Source organism: Oncorhynchus nerka, unplaced genomic scaffold (genome assembly GCF_034236695.1).
Source record: "Oncorhynchus nerka isolate Pitt River unplaced genomic scaffold, Oner_Uvic_2.0 unplaced_scaffold_17___fragment_2___debris, whole genome shotgun sequence".
NCBI lineage: Eukaryota > Metazoa > Chordata > Actinopteri > Salmoniformes > Salmonidae > Oncorhynchus > Oncorhynchus nerka.
Window position 1 is genome coordinate 164739 of NW_027040483.1, and position 19441 is coordinate 184179.

At 43.5% G+C, this 19441-nt stretch overlaps 1 protein-coding gene across 4 annotated transcripts; it reads right to left on the reverse strand.

Annotated features, from left to right (window-relative positions):
• Positions 1 to 744: 744 nt before the first annotated feature.
• Positions 745 to 10184, reverse strand: LOC115141714 (POU domain class 2-associating factor 1). 4 transcript variants are annotated; one of them, XM_029680871.2, is made up of 6 exons: positions 10086 to 10184; positions 4413 to 4540; positions 3936 to 4047; positions 2831 to 2873; positions 2436 to 2650; positions 745 to 2266 (listed from the first exon to the last, which is right to left on the reverse strand). In XM_029680871.2, the coding sequence occupies exons 2-6, from the start codon at positions 4436 to 4438 to the stop codon at positions 1934 to 1936; spliced, it is 729 nt and encodes a 242-aa protein (XP_029536731.1). In that variant the 5' UTR covers positions 4439 to 4540; positions 10086 to 10184; the 3' UTR covers positions 745 to 1933. The 4 variants fall into 4 exon arrangements, with proteins under 4 accessions (XP_029536731.1, XP_029536729.1, XP_029536730.1 ...); XM_029680869.2 differs by having other exon boundaries at positions 2436 to 2725; XM_029680870.2 differs by lacking the exons at positions 3936 to 4047; positions 10086 to 10184 and adding an exon at positions 8477 to 8596.
• Positions 10185 to 19441: the final 9257 nt, after the last annotated feature.

Below are 19441 nucleotides of genomic sequence, written 5' to 3' on the forward strand. Positions count from 1 at the left end.
CCAGCCTACAACTAACTCAATACTTCTTGTGAAATTGTTCTGAGGTTTCATCTTCATGACTGGCACTGTGCCGGTTCTTTTAAACTGGCAGCCATAGCTCATGTCCCGGCCTCAGTCTCAGGGCAGCTGTGCAGGCATGTTGGAGCATCTCACATTAAAGGTGCAGTATTCTTAAGAGGGTACAGGATATACACTGGCAGCATTAGTTGATAGCATCAAGCATCCCTTGATAGTTCAGCACTAATGCCATATCGTCCTAACATTGCTGTCATCTTTTTTTCTTAAGTACTATAAAGCAATGCAATCACAAACAGAAAGAGGCTACAAGGTAGGTCACGACCCTGTCTCCTCAGATCCACTACATCATCCTAAGGGCGTTAATACATGTTATAACAGATATAAGAGGTTGATGGCCTGATGGAGCACGTTGTCATTGGCGATCGATTTTCAAGATGTGCAAAATATATTTTTCCTTTGACAGATAAGACTGATTGTGGTTCCCTTGATGATTTAGTTCAACTTTCAAACACTTTTATTATGCCCCACTGCTAGCTGTGTTTCATATCGTACATCATTTGGATAAGATAAAGATATCATTTTCTGTTTTATCCTCAACTGAAAATCATAATGTTCTGGAATAGTTGTATTCAGTGCCTATCCTATGAGGCCTTAGAACTGTCAGCTCTGTCCACTCTGAGATGTATTCGTATCCTATTAAAGATATATTGAGTCATGGCATTAAAATGAATTTATAAGTAAACTTTAATTAAAAATAAACAGAAACAGTAGAGGTTTGACAATTATTGACATAATATGTTTGACATAATACATTTTGAAGCCTCAGACGCTTCAGGATTTCTCAATACTGTAATGTTACATGGCTTTTTCATGTATTTTTTACATTGAACATACTACACATAACACTTCTGTATGCAACATTTCTCCAAACATAAACCAATAAACTGAAAGAACACAAGAGCACAGTCTCGCTGGACCTCAAACCTGCAGTAGTTGGTGTGCTTCAGGTGGGTGTGGCAGGTGGGTTGCAGAGCCCAGTCTTTGTCTGTTTCGGAGGAGGGGACCCTACAGGGGAGACACTGATGGGACAGCCAGATAAACAGAGAACCATGGGCTTTCCCACTTCTGTACCATAGTTAACTGACAGCCATAACTTCCAACTTCTGCTTCAAAAAATAACAGCAAGAGAGAGCAAGGCAACAGGAAATGAGAGGAGGTTTTCATGTTTTATGCCAAATACTCTTCAAAGCAGACCCTGGATAAATACAGATATGGGTTGATTTAACTGCCTTTCATTTTATAGTATCTATAGTACATGACAGCAGTTATTTTATGACGGCAGTTATTTTTCAGGAAAGTGTTTGTTTAGTAAATATTAGAACTAGTAAAACTACAAAACTGTTCCCTTTTTCATCACGGGTTGATTTAACAATTGAATGACTTTAGGAAATTATTTCAAATATTTGAATAGACATCTCAAGAGTAACTACTTTTAAAACAACTGTATTCGATTATGGCTGTCAGAAAGGAGGTACTTAAAATAAATAAATACCTTACAAGTCATTTAAATAAAAAATACATTTAAACTTTTAGCATGATTCGGGACATATCAATCAAGGCCTGTCTTTCAGTTAAAGCATCTATAATACATGACAGCAGTTATTTTTCAGCAAAACATTTGTTCAGTAAATATTAGAACTAGTAAAACTACACTGTCCCCTTTTTCATCATGAAAAAAGCTATTCACAGTACTTAAATGTACATTACAACATAAAGGATAGTATAACTACAAACATACTCTATATTAACCTGAATTCTGAGCAATAGAAATATAATGGGTACCAACATAACACATTCATTAGCATTGTGTAAGCATTTCATTAATGCTTACGACTGGCTGCAACACTGATATATCTTAGACACCGGGGATGAAGATTGAGGAACTGTTCACATATGTGTATTTGTCATCCTGATCTTGGTCCTCCAGAAGTTTCTCCAGAGGGTTGGGTTCTTCAGCCCCAGCAGGGTGCTGCTCCAGGGGCTGGGGCTGAGGGTCCTGCTGGGGCATGGTGGGGGTCACTGGCATGGACATCGGAAGCAGCTGAGACCCAGCCAGAGTGGCAGGGTGAGAGGCAAACTGCACACCTGATGAAGGGATGGTGGTTAGCGGCTGGGCCCACGGGATATAAGTCAGCACCGAGTCCTGGAGGTCCACTTGTGGTAGGGCTGTGGATGTTGGTGCTAGGGTCTGGACCAACAACAGTGGATGTGTTAGTAGTCAAAACCCAGTTGTGTTACAACTTGTTTGTACAGGTAAATGTGTATTGCCCTATGCTCTGTGGACAAGATGCAATGTTTACAGAGTTGACGCTTTATTCAGTTGGCACATGATCAAGATTTGTTGCTCTTTCACTCACCCCGAAGTTGGTAAAGAGAGGCGTGTGTGTGTAGGTGAGCATGGAGGATGGGCCCACCACGGTGTAGCTGGGACACATGGGCTGCATGTACGTGTCAGTGGTGAGGGGCAGGGTGGTGGTGGTTGAGGTGGTGGGGTCATGCTGCTGGAGGTACTCTGGGTAAGACCAATGGTTCATGGGCTGGAGAGCAGTAGCTGCAGGCTGGGCTATCCAACCTGCACAGAGGCCGACATCATTGACTGTGGAGGAGTCACTGGATAGGCTACTAGCCACTTCAAACCCGGAAGTCCCTATGTGGATATCATAATGGGTTAGCACTAGTAGCCAATAGTAACATACAGCTTTAAACTGACCATCCAAAGTAATGATGGGAATATATACTCCAATTCACTTACCAAGCTGTGCATATGAAGGCAAGTTGTTGTTTAGTACCCCAACCTGTGAAAAATATATAATGATAAATCTATCTGAAGGAAAGGAATCTAAATTAACTCCAAAAGCCTTTATTATTCAAGCTGACTTAGAATGGTATTTGAGCTGTAAAGCGTAGGATTTTACAATCAAATGCTGTATGTACATTACCAATGGTAAACCCCAGGTGTACATGTGGTGAGTGATCTGAATCTTTTTAAATGCCAACATCATTTAAACAGTAGCTACAAATCCACTGGCTTATAAGGTCATGTTCCTAAACTCTGTGTGTGTAGAACAATGTATTAACTTTTATTACTTCACACTCCAATAATGAGTCAATTATATCCATTGGTGTGTGTGTGTGTGTGTGTGTGTGTGTGTGTGTGTGTGTGTGTGTGTGTGTGTGTGTGTGTGTGCGTGCGTGCGTGCGTGTGTGTAGAACAATGTATTAACTTTTATTACTTCACACTCCAATAATGAGTCAATTATATCCATTGGTGTGTGTGTGTGTGTGTGTGTGTGTGTGTGTGTGTGTGTCTGTGTGTGTGTGTGTGTGTGCGCGCGTGTGTGTGTATGTGTGTGTGTGTGTGTGTGTGCCTGTGTGTGAGACTTATATGGAAGTAGAAAGGAAACAGTGGAATGGCAGGAGAGTTCTAGAACAGGAGACATTTAAATTGAATCCAGGCATACACATTCACTTGCCAAGCTGGAGAACTACATTGTATACTGTATATTATAAACTGGGTGGTTAGAGACCTGAATGCTGATTGGCTGATATACCACACCCCCTCATTAATTACTGCTTAATTGTTGTTGCAAAAGGTGTGTCATATTTTCTATGACATATTCATCTTTAACCTAATTTTGCGTTTATCTTCTTTTAAAGACAAATACTACACATTTAGTCAAAAAAACTGAACTCAGTCCAACTTCTTCTACTGATCTGCTGAACCTTTCCCTGAACCTCTGAGAACCTCTGTAATACAGTCCATTTAGTTGGCTATCCCTTATTTTTTTAACAGGCCCTCTACCTTTCCATCTCATCAGGGCCTGCGTGTTTGGAGTGTAGTGTTGAGAATGCCTTACTGTGTGTGTGTTGTGTGTTGTCAGAGGTAATTCATAGGTTGGTAAGAGGGCTCCTTGGCTCCTTGAGTTGATTTGCATAGGCCCCGTGCCCAGCCCTGCAGCCATGTTGTAACTGTCATGGAAAAACACCTGTATTAAATAAGGATAAAATCCCCTTTATCTACCCTGCCGTGGAATCTGATCTAATCTTCTCTAGGCTCCTTTCAGTTGACGTTGTGCATGTCCAGCCCAACGAAAGGTCTTCTCTCTCGTTTTTAGGGCATTTTGTAAAGACAAGAAAAAATGCTAAAGATTCTGGTTGACGCCTTAGGTTGACAATTTAGGTTGACACTTATCGAAAATGTTTCAGATGGCATTCCTGTGGCTTCGCTGACTTGGTCTCTGTTCTCTTTTGTCTCCTACTCTGTCTTGTTCAATCCTCTATTATAGGATGACAGGCTCACACTCATTTCATAGTTCTTGTTATATTTCCCTCACCGCTCTAGGGGGCACTGTTTTGGCATTGTGGAGAAGCAGTCCTCGTTTCCTCCTCAGCAACTCTTTGACTGGGTCTCGGACTCGCACTCCTTGGTATGGCTTTTCATCAGGCTGCCCTGAGGAAGGAGCTATAGAGCCAATCACAGAAAGGAGAAACTGGCAGTTAGCTTATATCTGTGTTCGTAAGGGTTAAGTCTGCAACTACAGAACTCTATTATTCATTGATTGCTCTTTAAAGATGTAACAAGGAGGTTCAGTTGCTTATTGTTTGCCTCATGGTTGTGGTAGGGAGTTGTGTCCCTTTCTGACCTGAGGTCATTTCAAGACAATATCTCTGTCCATTTAGGAGACACCTTTTGGCTCGAGAGCACCCACAGAAGCAAAAGGTTCTGTTAAAACTCTTTAAGAAGAGGTATCATAGATGTGATTCGCACCACCGATAGTGGTTCTGATTGCATATGTGGACAGGAAGGAACATAAGAGAAACAAAAGAAGAAGCTCAAGCTCAAGTGTGCTACACCCAGCAATCTTATGTCTGTAGGTCTCTAAGAGAGACCGAAACACCTCGGACATTCTGCAAGTTCTAGCTTGAAATGAAACTGGACCTGAGTGTGGGGACCTCTTTAAGTAGGCCAAGTTGGAATTTGAAACGCACTTCTATTGTGAAACAAATCTTTTCAACAACATGAGAACAGCACATACTCACATGCTATATAAACTGTCATCTTTTTACAGACAAATTATTTGTCAATTTGATAGACTAGAGTAGGCTATAGATAATTTCATGTTGATACATTCAAATAGAGGGAGGCATTTTACCATAGACATGTCGTTAATGACAACGCATTCAGACGTTTATAACTAAGCGTGAATGAAAAATACTTGCGAGACGTACATTTTGAGCAGCTTTGTTGTCATTGTTGAAAAGGATATTTTGGAAGTTGAATTGCTACCACTTCACTTCTATTACCTTTGTCAACTCCCACTTAATGAATTTGTTTTTGAATGAATCATCTTCTCTTAATGATATGTGCCAGTAGATATTTAATGCACATTGATTATAACCTTGACTCACTATCGGACAAACTCCCTGTTCTTTCTCAGTAAATGAATTAATCAATTAATCACTCAACTAAGCTAAGGCATCTGCAGATGAACTCAATTGCTTATATTTTAGTGAGGGAGAAATCAATGGTCTTTAGGCTCATGAAATTGGTCCATAGAAATGTTCCTTATTTAATACAAATTTGGTTGACTAAGGAAAGGAATATCATATTGTGTATTTAACTTGTACATTTCACCAGGTTTGAATATTTTTTATAAAAAACTCTGTCTTTAAAAATGACTGTCACATACAATAAGACACTGCTTGTCTGTGCACACGTGTGTGACCAAGGTGTGTGAAATCGTGGGAACCGGTTTCTGTTGTCAGGTGTCTCGAGACTGATGATGATCTACAATGCAGAGGTGGAGGCCCTATGGTTTCAGATACTGGCGTTCTGGCTCAGATCTGGCTGTGTTGTTAGCTGGAGTGGAGTCCTGCCACTTCCCTCACCAGATCTAAATCTATATCAGATTGATTTACCCCCCCCCCCCCCCCCCAGCAATGGAACAGTCAGCTGATTGAACTTTCTACCCAAATAACAACTTTAAATGACCTTCACATTATTATTCAACTCTATAAGGCACAATTACTAGCAGACATTACAGCCCTTAGGTGAAAGTCTGTGTGCATGTGTGTGTGCGTATGTGCGCTCCTGAGCCATCGAGAGTAACTAATATGTTGTCACATGGCCAACAACTGAGATAAGGGACTTCCAAGGAAAACCGGGGTGGCTGGACCATTGTTTGCATACTGAGGTGTGGAATGTTGTGGCCTAGTAATTAATGTCAGCAGCCACTCTGGCTCACTCGATCAAAAATGTACTGGAAATTCACCTTGAAGTGTACCGTTGTGGGGGGAAAACAGCCTGCTTTTCCCTTTGTTGATCACAAATAAGCCTTTTTTAAATTACTTGTAAAATCAACCAGACAAAATTAATTGGGTGGAAAACGGTTTCGTCGTAAAGGATTTGAAAAACGGCGCCATTGTCTGTTCTTACAGTAAATGCTCCTTTCGTCTTATCTCTAGCAAATAGATTGTGCTATATTTCACAAAGCTTCATTGAAAATAAGGTAGTGCCGCTTGACTTCTTATCCTTGAACATGCAAAGAATGCTTTTCCCTCTGTAATGTACAGTACAGCCCCCATTCCTACATATCACTCAACGCTGCACTAAATGTCCTCCTACATTTACACTTAAATTACTGTGGTGCAAAAGACTGTAACTCCTCCCAGTGTAGTAGATTATTCTGAATGTGTTACTTCACCTGGAGCAGGATCAATGAGTTAGCCAGCTAACGTTCCTAAATATTCTGAAACAACATCATATTTCTGAATTGTATCTTTTTTTTCAACTTAACTACAGTAAGAAGTTGTTGTTTCATCCAAACAATGACACTTTATTAAATAACCAGCTAATGAACTTACAGTAAAACTTTAGGCAAGTCAAAAGATGAGCACAATCTTAAAATGTCAACTATCCCTTTAATTACACTAAGTGTGTCTGTACTGCAGGCAGGCAGCCCTCGTGCAGCCTCTGAGAAAGCTGTAGGCTCTGACAAGCAGTAACCACATGTATAACATGCATGTCAGTGGGAAAGGAAGCTAGAGCACAAAAGGATTACTCAGAGGTCATACCGTTACAACCAGTCAATGGAAGGTAAAGCATGAGCTATAACACTATGAAACTGAATAAAATGTTTCTTTTTTTTGGAGGACCTTAGTATTTTTATTTTCTATAATGCATTATTATATTCCACTACCTATGGGTGAATATAAACTCTCAATGTAACTGGAGCGACCAGAAGCTGTACAAATGGACATTCGTTTGAGCGGAGTGTGAGGGAATTATGTTGAAGGCGGTGTCCACATTTAGTATGAAAATGAGCAGTTAAAACTACGTATTTAATTGACATGAAACACATGAAGATCCAAGAGAACTTGAAAAAGAATGACGAATTCAGTCCTCGTCTTCATGAACACAATGACACGCGCACGCCGAACGCACTTAGACACACACAAGATTCCAAGCTGTACAAAAGAGGAAGCAATGCAGCTGTGATGTTTTACAGTGGTGTGGTGTTTGGGCTGTTTTGCATATCAAGATTATAGCCAACCTCCAAATGATTGTCTTCCTCTTTCCAAACATAAAACTTTCTCCAGTGATGACAACATTGCTTTTAGCCCTTTCACTGCATGTCGATATGCTGAAGTAGAAAGTTACTCTAGTTAAAATTGTGGATTGCAAGTTAGGATTTGGTTCAAAGAGCTACTTTAACACCATCCCTGTCGCAGATTAATGAATGTAAAAATCCCTCTGTCCAAACAAAGACCTAATCTTCTATTCCTTTTATGTTGGTCTAAGTCTTACGGCTCCTCGTGTGTTGTTGCTTTATAACGACTTTCTAAGTAAAAAAAAACAAACACTGTAAATCATCTTAACCATGACACTAGGGTGAAAAAAGGTGACGAGGCTTGGAGGAAACTATCCATCAAGACTGGCCTGAAACATGTCACCACACAACTTGAACGGTTTACTGAATACTGAATAGTAAATCCTTTTTCTGTAAGGGATGGTGTATCAATTACGACCCTCAACCTCTGACCCCAACTTTTGACCCGCAATGACAATGTGCAAAATACTAATTCACGTGCCATAGTTTTCAGTGTTGTTGTCTTGTAGGAATCATATGGACATTTCCACAGCAACCCCTTACAGTACATATTGTAGAATGACTGGTTAGTTGGAGGAGGTAGGCTACTTGACACTGAGTCATCTGCTATTACTGTCCCTGCAATAAGATGTTGGCATACCATAGTCAAACATCTAAATGATTCTGTTTGGCAATGTTTGATCACATTGATGAGGTAAAAATATAATGTTTTGGAACATAGCACAACGTTTGTGTCAACGTTTCTAATTTCTATTTAGATTCAATTTTGAAAAGGATCATGTACTTACATTTCTTCCAGTGCATGCTCTATGGCTTTCAGATATCTCAAGCTCTGAGTAATTTGTTGAATTGCTTGACTTTTCTTAATAGGATGTGAGTTTGACACAGAACCATAGTGAGTGATGGGCTTCAGTGACTTGCTTTATAACAGCCGCTACACAACCTCAAGTGATGTCACATCTCTTCCAACCACAGGTTTCTCTGAGTGGTCCCAGTCTCACCAACGTTCCACTGACATTGACTGAGAGCTTGACTACTACACTCTTTTACACTCTAAACACGGCTGTCAGTGTCCACAAAGATCCAGTAAATGACTTGAATGATACCAATACAAGGACTAAGGAATTTGCAATATTTTTTTAAATTATCCACACAATTCAAATAGTGACTTTTGATAGTTACTACTTTCTTTACATTCTTTAAATTCAAACCAGATTACAACAGAGTAAGTGTTGCTGCACAGTCTTGTACATGAATCAGCTTCCCCCCTCGTAAAGCCTTCAGAAATGTTGATGCATGGGACAAAGAGAAAGATTTGCAGTTTTATAGCTAATCTCATGCTATTCTACACATTTTGCCATGAGGCTGAGAGAAAATTTCCTGCAATTCTACACATTTAACCATCCATGAGGCTGAGAGAAATGTAGCATTTTTAAAGCTAATTTAAAGCAAACATAGGTGTGTTGACTGTGATGACGGGGGGGGGGGGGAATGTGTTGCTTTAAAGGGTCCGTCATACTAGTATGAGCTGTCTCGTTTGCTAATTGAGCAAATACAATGGCAATGGTGCATAAAGCCATAGAAGCAGTGAAATGTGCCTCAGATTAGGTTTATTAGGGGTGTGGCTTTAAGTTAGTTCTTATTGGCAACCCATCCTGTGAGAGTGAATGTCATTCAAGTTCATCTGTTCTGCTATATTTCATCAAATCTGGTTAATCCAGTGCCCTGCTTGCTATGAATTCTATCTGATGGTGTTTGCATGTTTAGGTAAAAAGACAAATAATGTCCCGTTTGGAACACTGACGAGTAAAGATTTCTTCTTTGTAGCCGCCACACCAAATTAGCATAGAGCACATCTGCACAAATCTGATGCCTAAATTAAGCCTTTCAAAACCAACCCTGAAACTGAACTAAGCAAGTCTACTAGATATATCAGGAAATGCATAGGAAACACCTGCATATACTTAGAGGTTGACTGACCACCAACGCAGTACGAGACCTCATGTTCCCTTTCTTAGCAGTTTGTTCTCTCAAAAATGTGATGATTAATCTTACAATGTCTGCACCCATCAGCATTATCTTCATTTGGGAGTTCTTATTTTTTCTATTTAAAGTCATGGAAAAAATAAGACAATTCAATTGCTCTATGCTAGACTAGTGAAAGCAGTGGCGTAAACCGATTTTCAATCATCTCTAATTTGTAGTAGAAAGTTACAATGCAACACTTTGCCTTCCAGCCCTCAAAAACTGATATATCAATAGGCTACACACGCAATAGTGTCCAAAAGACACATATAATCAACATTTCCAGGCTTTGAGATATCCATTGTAACCTTCATGGCATGTTACCAGTTGCTATAATTTTGACCAGAACATAATCAATAGATTGTAACTTACATTGTCATGGTGGGATAATTCTGTAGTTCCAGCTGGTCCTACATACTTGTCTAGGAGTTATCACTGTTCATTCTATTTTCTTCCCATGGCTTTTGAATGAGTGCACTGACTGATGCAAAGTATGGCTTCATTTAGATAGCTGATGCAAAGAAGCTGTTATATAGGGGTTTTCAAATGATCACAGAGGTGTTCTGTGGCTTTAAGCAAAATGAGTGTTTTGATTACAATAAACATTTATATTCACCATGATGTATTTTGAGGATTACTGAGTTGTAGCACTGACATTGTATCTCTCAGAAGTTGCTTTCTTTTTTCACAAAGGAAGATGCTCATTGGCCTCTTAGACTGACACGTGCAGTTAACTACCCAGACACGTGCACGCACGCACGGGCACACACACACACACACATGGGCACACACACACACACACACACACACACACACACACACACACACACACAACACACACACACACACACACACACACACACACACACGGGCACACACACACACACACGGGCACACACACGCACGCACACACTAACAATCAAAGAGCTGAAATGTCTTGAGTCAATAAGTATGAAACCCCTTTGTTATGGCAAGCCTAAATAAGTTCAGGAGTAAACATTTGCTTAACAAGTCACATAATAAGTTGCATGGACTCTGTGTGCAATAATACTGTTTAACATAATTTGTTTATGTCTACCTCATCTCTGTACCCCACCCCACACATGCAATTATCTGTAAGGTCCCTGAGTCGAGAAGTGAATTTCAAACACAGATTCAACCACAAAGACAAGGGAGGTTTTCCAATACTTTGCAAAGAAGGGCACCTATTGGTAGATGGGTGAAAATAAAATAAAAAGCAGACATTGAATGCCCCTTTGAGCATGGTGAGGTTATTAATTACACTTTGGATGGTGGATCAATACACCCAGTCACTACAAAGATACGGGCATCCTTCCTAACTTAGTTTCCAGAGAGGAAGGAAACCGTTCAGGGATTTCACCATTAGGCCAATGGTGACTTTAAAACAGTTACAGGGTTTAATGGCTGTGATAGGAGAAAACGGAGGATGGATCAACAACATTGTAGTTACTCCACAATACTAAACTAACTGACAGAGTGATAAGGGAGCATGATCAGAATAAAACTATTCCAAAACATGCATCCTGTTTGCAACAAGGCATTAAAGTAATACAACAAAAAAAAGGCAAATCCAATACAACACATTACCGAGTACCACTCTCCGGATTTTAAAGCATAGTGGTGGCTGCATCATGTTATGGGTATGCTTGAAATCGTTAAGGACTGAGGAGTTTTCAGGATAAAAAATAAATGGAATGGAGTTAAGCACAAGCAAAATCCTAGAGGAAAACCTGCTTCAGTCTGCTTTCCACCAGACACTGGTAGATTAATTCACCTTTCAGCAGGACAATAACGTAAAACACAAGACCAAATCTACACGGGACTTTCTTACCAAGAAGACAGTGAATGTTCCTGAGTGGCCGAGTTACAGCTTTGACTTAAATCTACTTGAAAATCTATGGCAATGATCAACAACCAATTTGACAGAGCTTGATACATTTTTTAAAAGAATAATGGGAAAATGTTGCACAATCCCAGGTGTTGAAAGCTCTTTGATACTTACCCAGAAAGACTTACAGCTGTAATCGCTGCCAAAGGGGCTTTTACAAAAAATGTACTCAGGGATGTGAATACTGATGAAAATTTGATATTTCTTCATTCATTTTTCAATATATTTTCTAAAATGTCTAAAGACATGTTTTCACTTCGTCATTATGGGGTATTGTGTGTTGATGGGTGAAAACCAAATATATTTAATATATTTTGAATTCAGGCTGTAACACAACAAATTGTGGAATACTGTAAGTTAAGGGGTATGAATACTTTCTGAAGGCACTGTAGCTATTGCTCCTGTGTAGGGATACTGAGGACAGAGAAAGTGTAACTTATCTTCCTGTATCTCTACTAGTCAATGTCAAGTCCATTTAACATGACATCTCGTCAGAAACACTGGGGTTTACACTCTGTAGGCCTAGGACAATGTACTTACTCCTCTCTCACATGTAAAGTCTAGATTTAGAAGTGCTCACACCCTCAACAAAGCAGAGGAGTTTACTGGAACTGATGGTTCATTATATGAACAATGGATTAATATACATTCTGAGAGAGAAATATGAATGAAACTTGGACAGCACTGCGTTTTTATTTTATTTTGATGGTATCAGAAATGAAGATGACATGGGAAAAGTATGAACCGAGAGGAAAATGGAACTCACACACACACCTCCTCTGTATGTCTCTCTCTCTCTCTCTCTCTCTTACCCACCATCTTAATCCCCGGTTCAGCCCCTGTCTCCATGTCACATGCACTCACTTGCTGGAAGGCAGTGAGGGGGTAACATGATGTTGCTGAGCTGAGAGGGAATTTCCTCAGGATGCCCCACAAGGTAAAGCTGATGTATCTGTTTCAGCCCAAAGGTTATAAAGTTATAGTCAAGGTCATTGGTGGAAGTGTAAACTGTATTAGGGGCTTTAAACATATAATAACAGGTAGTTGAGCCAATCTAAATTTGGTAAGCAACATCGGTATGATCTCTTTTCTCCATACGACCACAAGGAGGCAACAAAAGCACCCAAATGAACGATCAATCTTGGAATAAAAATGAGTGACTGTCTCTACCATAAAATATTAATATATGTATTTATATACTGAATTGAAGTACTCTATGAGGGTACATTCCCAAATTCAGTGGCATCAGGATTCAATGTGTACGATGTGTATTGATGAACATATCTGATCAAGATAGTACATCTGTCTACTCAGGAGGCAATGAATGAGATAATACTGACATATTTTTGTAGATGGAACGAAGTGTATGTGTGTATGTATGCATGTACTGTATGTGTGTGTGTGTGCACATGTTTGTGAAGTGTGAGGGCAGTATCGATGAGATTACCCAGAGCAGTGTTTGTGTGTGTGTGTGTGCGTGTGTGTGTGTGTGTGTGTGTGTGTGTGTGTGTGTGTGTGCCAGGCCAAGTGAGGGCTGTGCTAGTTCTTACGGCCTGTGTGTACATGCCACCTCTCCAGAGAGCTGCAGCAGGCCAGGACCTGCTAAAACAAACACAAGCTGTCTGCTCCAGGGGCTGTGCATTTACACTTCTACTCGACACTCAACCCCACTGCCATGGGATCAACAAGTCTAGGGTCTAACACAGGTGAGGATATAAGGCACTACATAGCCCCTCGCATATCTCCAGGAGCAAAATGTGGGTTACTTCGGACGTCTTGAAAGAATCACTTAGTAAAGTTTATAGAAATGCTTGCACAGCTGATAGTCTTTGTACAATGGTCAACAACAGGAGATTTGGGATGGAATATGTCAATAGATCCTTAGTTTTGGTCTTCAACTATCCCGGTTCTTCCAAGCGTGGGAAGGATATACTTTAGGTCTGAGTGAGTAAATGAGTAGCAAATACAGAAAAAAGGGTTCTAAGGAACCTGTTCTGCAGGAAGTAAGTTGATATCAATCAATATACAGTACATATTCTGATAGTTATCTGTACAATTTAGTTAAGAAACACAGCTGTAAAACTATTCCTACAAGTATCTACACCACAAGACCAAAAGTATGTGGAAACCTGCTCGTCAAACATCTCATTCCAAAACCATGCATCAATATGGAGTTTTTCCCCCCTTTGCTGCTATAACAGCCTCCACTATTCTGGGAAGGCTTTCCACTAGATGTAGGAACATTTCTGCGGGGACTTGCTTCGATTCAGGCACAAGAGCATTAGTGAAGTCGGGCACTGATGTTGGGCGATTAGGCCTGGCTCGCAGTTGGTGTTCCAATTCATCCAAAAGGTATTTGATGGGGTTGAGGTCAGGGCTCTGTGCAGGCCAGTCAAGTTCTTCCACACCAATCTCGACAAACTGTTTCTGTATGGACCTCACATTGTGTACGGGCCAGTAACCAAAAGATTGCTAGATTGAATCCCCGAGCTGACAAGGTAAAAAATATGTTGTTCTGCCCCTGAACATGGCAGTTAACCCACTGTTCCAAGGCTGTCATTGTAAATAAGAATTTGTTCTTAACTGACTTGCCCAGTTAAATAAAGGTTAAATAAACTGTTGCCACAAAATCTGGCATCTCTCAAACCCAGATCCTGCCAGATGGTGAAGCGTGATTAATCACTCCAGAGTCCAATGGTGGTGAGCTCTACACCACTCCAGCCAACGCTTGGCATTGCGCATGGTAATCTTAGGCTTGTGTGCGGCTGCTCAGTCATGGAAGCCCATTTCATGAAGCTCCCGACAAACAGTTCTTGTGCTGACGTTGCTTCCAGAGGCAGTTTGGAACTCGTAGTGAGTGTTGCAACCGAGCACTGACGATTTTTTACGCGCTTCAGCACTTGCAGTCCCGTTCTGTGAACTTGTCTTGCCTACCACTTCGCGGCTGAGCCGTTTTTGCTCCTAGACATTTCCATGTCACAATAACAGCACTTACAGTTGACCGGGGCAGCTAGAAATTTGAAGAACTGACTTGTTGGAAAGGTGGCATCCTATGACGGTGCCACGTTGAATGTCGCTGAGCTCTTCAGTAAGGCCAATGTTCATCTATGGAGATTGCATGGCTGTGTGCTCAATTATATACACGTTGCTGAAATAGCCAAATCCACTAACTTGAAGCGGTGTCCACATACCTTTGTGTATATTGTGTATACAACACAGGTAACGGTGGACTTTAACCGAATTACATAAATTACATAAATTGCCCCACACAATGCCAAATACTTTAACTGCTAATAATTAACATTTTCCACTAGGTCTTGCTATTCACTGTAACGCACTACCTTTTGCCCTTGATTACTTAAAAGTGACAGCAGTTTTTAGACATTGACTTTGTTTTATTTAATCTCTAGATAAACCAGATTTTCTGTGCGTCTGTCTGAGTGATGCATTCTTTTTTGATCAAATGTTAATCAGTAGGTGTTCTGTAATGTTTAATATGGTCATGACGGACAACTAGAGGACACTAAGGAGGATGTTCATATTGATAGTTTAGAAGGTACAACAGTTGGGAAATCCCCTCTTTCTACCCAAGAAAGATGAAGTCTCACGGATGACAAATTTCTTAAAAACAAGTTATGCCAAATCAGTTACTGTACGAGTGACTCTGTAGGCTAATAAACGTCATGTCACAGAGGATTTCACAAATGTACAGCAAGTGTGTGATGCCTATGGGGATCATTTCCTTCACAGAGCTAACTATCATTTGTAATGCACCTGAGCAGCATCTGCCGTTGGACACGCTGAAAAATGCTACATTGCTACACTGTTTCCAAGTACCATAATACCCATGGCAGAGTATGCTGTACAGTACACTCTCCCTGAGAATCCTCTGTCATCTTCTCACTCATAGACAATAGCCATGGGTCTCAAATGCACGCGGACAACACTTAGGCAAGCGCTCCACCTCCTAGCCACAGATTTGTGAATCACTAGATTATTCCAGATTATTCACTAGATTAACTCTGTGAGGATGACAATGTACTGTACAATTTATGATGGTTTCTACGTTGTGAACAAGACATCACCTGTGAAACATGAGCAATTTTGGGATACTGTAAAATGGACACACACGTTTGCATACACGCTCTAATTTTCATAAATTAACTATTGATCAAGTTGGATTGAAACCCTTCAGTGCCCTTCAGTGCCTCCCTCATTCTGTGGCTGAACAATGATAAATGGTGACATGAGAGGGACTTTCTCTGTTAATATTGGTTAAACAACAGCTTTCCACTGAAGAGTACCTACTGTATAATCAAGCAGCCAGCCATGCAGCCAGGCGAGCAGTCAGTCAGTGGACCACTCACAATGTTATTTTTCTTCCAATAAACATCTGAAGCAAAATAGCCAATCTAGGTTGCATTTGTCACATGATTACAACAACATCAGAGAACTGCCTAAAAGGTACATTTTCTTGGAGACAGGAGATCTGAAGATCTTCTCTCTCGAAATGCACTCTTTATCAGGTAAGACCCAGATACAGACAATGTCGAATGAACAATGGTTTAATAATCCAACAGGGGCAGGCAATAGACAGTTCAAGGCAGGCAGGGGTCAGTAAACCAGAGGCGGGGCAACGGTACCAGACGGCAGGCAGGGTCAGGGTCAGGCAGAGTGGTCAGGCAGACGGGCTCAGAGTCAGGACAGACAAGGCAAGGGTCAAAACCAGGAGGGCGAGAAAAAGTGCTGGTTGACTTGACAAACAAGGTATAAATACACAGGGGATAATGGGGAAGATGGGCGACATGTGGAGGGGGTGGAGACAATCACAAAGACAGGTGAAACAGATCAGGGTGTGACACTTAGGTAACAGGGTTCCAAAAAGGCTTCTTCGGCTGTCTCCATGAGATAACCCTTTTTGGTTCCAGGTAGAACCCTTTTTGGTTTCAGGTACAGCAGAAACCTTTTGGGTTCCATGTAGAACCCTCTGTGGAAAGGGTTCTTCATGGAACCCAAATGTGTTCTACCTGGACCCAAACGAGTTCTACCTGGAACCAAAAAGGGTTATCTCATGGGGACAGCCAAAGAACCCTTTTGGAACCCATTTTTTTAAAGAGTGTATTATGTGTCCCACAGCTAGTAATGAAAACACAATGAAAGGCCTATGAGCTATGACAGCTCATAGGCCAACTAAAGTGAACTACTGTAAGGCCACAATAAATAATTAACTGTAATATTGCAACGATACAACAACACCAAGCTAGCATTGGCTGGTTTCAACCAGCAACATTTTAATGTATTACAGAATCATGAAACTGCCGATTTACTGGAAACTTCTCACAGGCATGCCAGTGAAATTATAAATTATGAAATAGGTAGGAGGCAGGGTTAGAGCGTTGGACTAGTAACCGAAAAGTTGCAAGTTCAAACCCCCGAGCTGACAAGGTACAAATCTGTCGTTCTGCCCCTGAACAGGCAGTTAACCCACTGTTCCTAGGCCGTCATTGAAATAAAGGTAAAATAAAAAAAATTAAATAAAAAGGGGCTGGCAAAGCTGGAGTCGGAATCAGGAGCAGGTCTTTAAGTTGAGTTTATGTTTTATTTAAATAGCAAAATACCATGGAAATGGGCTTGCCCTTTACAGTAGAAATTCATACTACCACACATAGATAGTATTTGTAACGCCCCCCGCTCTAGGTGCGGACTCCGGCCGCAAAACCTGAACCTATTGGGGAGGGTCTGGGTGGGCATCTGTCCGCGGTGGCGGCTCTGGTGCTGGACGTGGCCCCCACTTCACCATAGTCTTAGTCCGCCCCATTGTCCGCTTCCGTGGCCTCCTAACCACGGCAACCCTTCTAAATGACCCCACGGGACAGAGGGGCAGCTCGGGACAGAGGGGCAGCTCGGGACAGAGGGGCAGCTCGGGACAGAGGGGCAGCTCCATACTGGCTGACGACTCTGGCAGATCCTGGCTGACTGGTGGCTCTGGCAGATCCTAGCTGACTGGCGGCTCTGGCGGATCCTGGCTGACTGGCGGCTCTGGCGGATCCTGGCTGACTGGCGGCTCTGGCGGATCCTGGCTGACTGGCGGCACTGGCGGATCCTGGCTGACTGGCGGCACTGGCGGATCCTGGCTGACTGGCGGCACTGGCGGATCCTGGCAGACTGGCGGCACTGGCGGCTCCTTGCAGACTGGCGACACTGGCGGCTCCTTGCAGACTGGCGGCACTGGCGGCTCCTTGCAGACTGGCGGCACTGGCGGCTCCTTGCAGACTGGCGGCACTGGCGGCTCCTTGCAGACTGGCGGCTCCTTGCAGACTGGCGGCACTGGCTGCTCCTTGCAGACTGGCGGCTCTGGCGGCTCCTTGCAGACTGGCGGCTCTGGCGGCTCCTTGCAGACTGGCGGCACTGGCGGCTCTGGCGGATCCTGGCTGACTGGCGGATCCTGGCTGACTGGCGGCTCTGGCGGATCCTGGCTGACTGGCGGCTCTGGCGGATCCTGGCTGACTGGCGGCACTGGCGGATCCTGGCTGACTGGCGGCACTGGCGGATCCTGGCTGACTGGCGGCACTGGCGGCTCCTTGCATACTGGCGGCACTGGCGGCTCCTTGCAGACTGGCGGCTCTGGCGGCTCCTTGCAGACTGGCGGCACTGGCGGCTCCTTACAGAATGGCGGCACTGGCGGCTCCTTGCAGACTGGCGGCACTTTGCAGACTGGCGGCTCTGGCGGCTCCTTGCAGACTGGCGGCTCTGGCGGCTCATTGCAGACTGGCGGCACTGGCGGCTCCTTGCAGACTGGCAACACTGGCGGCTCCTTACAGACTGGCGGCACTAGCGGCTCCTTGCAGACTGGCGGCACTGGCGGCTCCTTGCAGACTGGCGGCACTGGCGGCTCCTTGCAGACTGGCGGCACTGGCGGCTCCTTGCAGACTGGCGGCTCTGGCGGCTCCTTGCAGACTGGCGGCTCTGGCGGCTCCTTGCAGACTGGCGGCTCTGATGGCGCTGGGCAGACTGGAGACTCCGGCAGCGCTGGAGAGGAGGAAAGCTCTGGCAGCGCTGGACAGGCGGGAGGCTCCGGCACCGCTGGCGAGGAGGAAGGCTCTGGCAGCGCTGGACAGGCGAGGCGCACTGTAGGCCTGGTGCGTGGTGCCGGCACTGGTGGTACTGGGCCGAGGACACGCACCTCAGGGCGAGTGCGGGGAGCTGCCACCGGAGGGCTGATGCGTGGAGGTGGTACCGGATAGACCGGACCGTGTAGGCGCACTGGAGCTCTTGAGCACCGAGCCTGCCCAACCTTACCTGGTTGAATGCTCCCGGTCGCCCTGCCAGTGCGGCGAGGTGGAATAGCCCGCACTGGGCTATGCAGGCGAACCGGGGACACCGTGCGCAAGGCTGGTGCCATGTAAGCCGGCCCAAGGAGACGCACTGGAGACCAGATGCGTAGAGCCGGCTTCATGGCACATGGCTCGATGCTCACTCTAGCCCGGCCGATACGCGGAGCTGGTATGTACCGCACCGGGCTATGCTCCCGCACTGGGGACACCGTGCGCTCCACCGCATAACACGATGCCTGCCCGGTCTCTCTCGCCCTCCGGTAAGCACAGGAAGTTGGCGCAGGTCTCCTACCTGGCTTCGCCATACTTCCTGTGTGCCACCCCCAATACATTTTTGGGGCTGCCTCTCGGGCTTCCTTGCCAGCCGTGTTCCCTCATATCGCCGGCTTCTCTCTCCGGCTGCCTCTGCTCTCCTAGCAGCCTCCACCTGTTCCCATGGAAGGCGATCCTTTCCTTGCCGTGCAATACATCATCCCATGTCCATT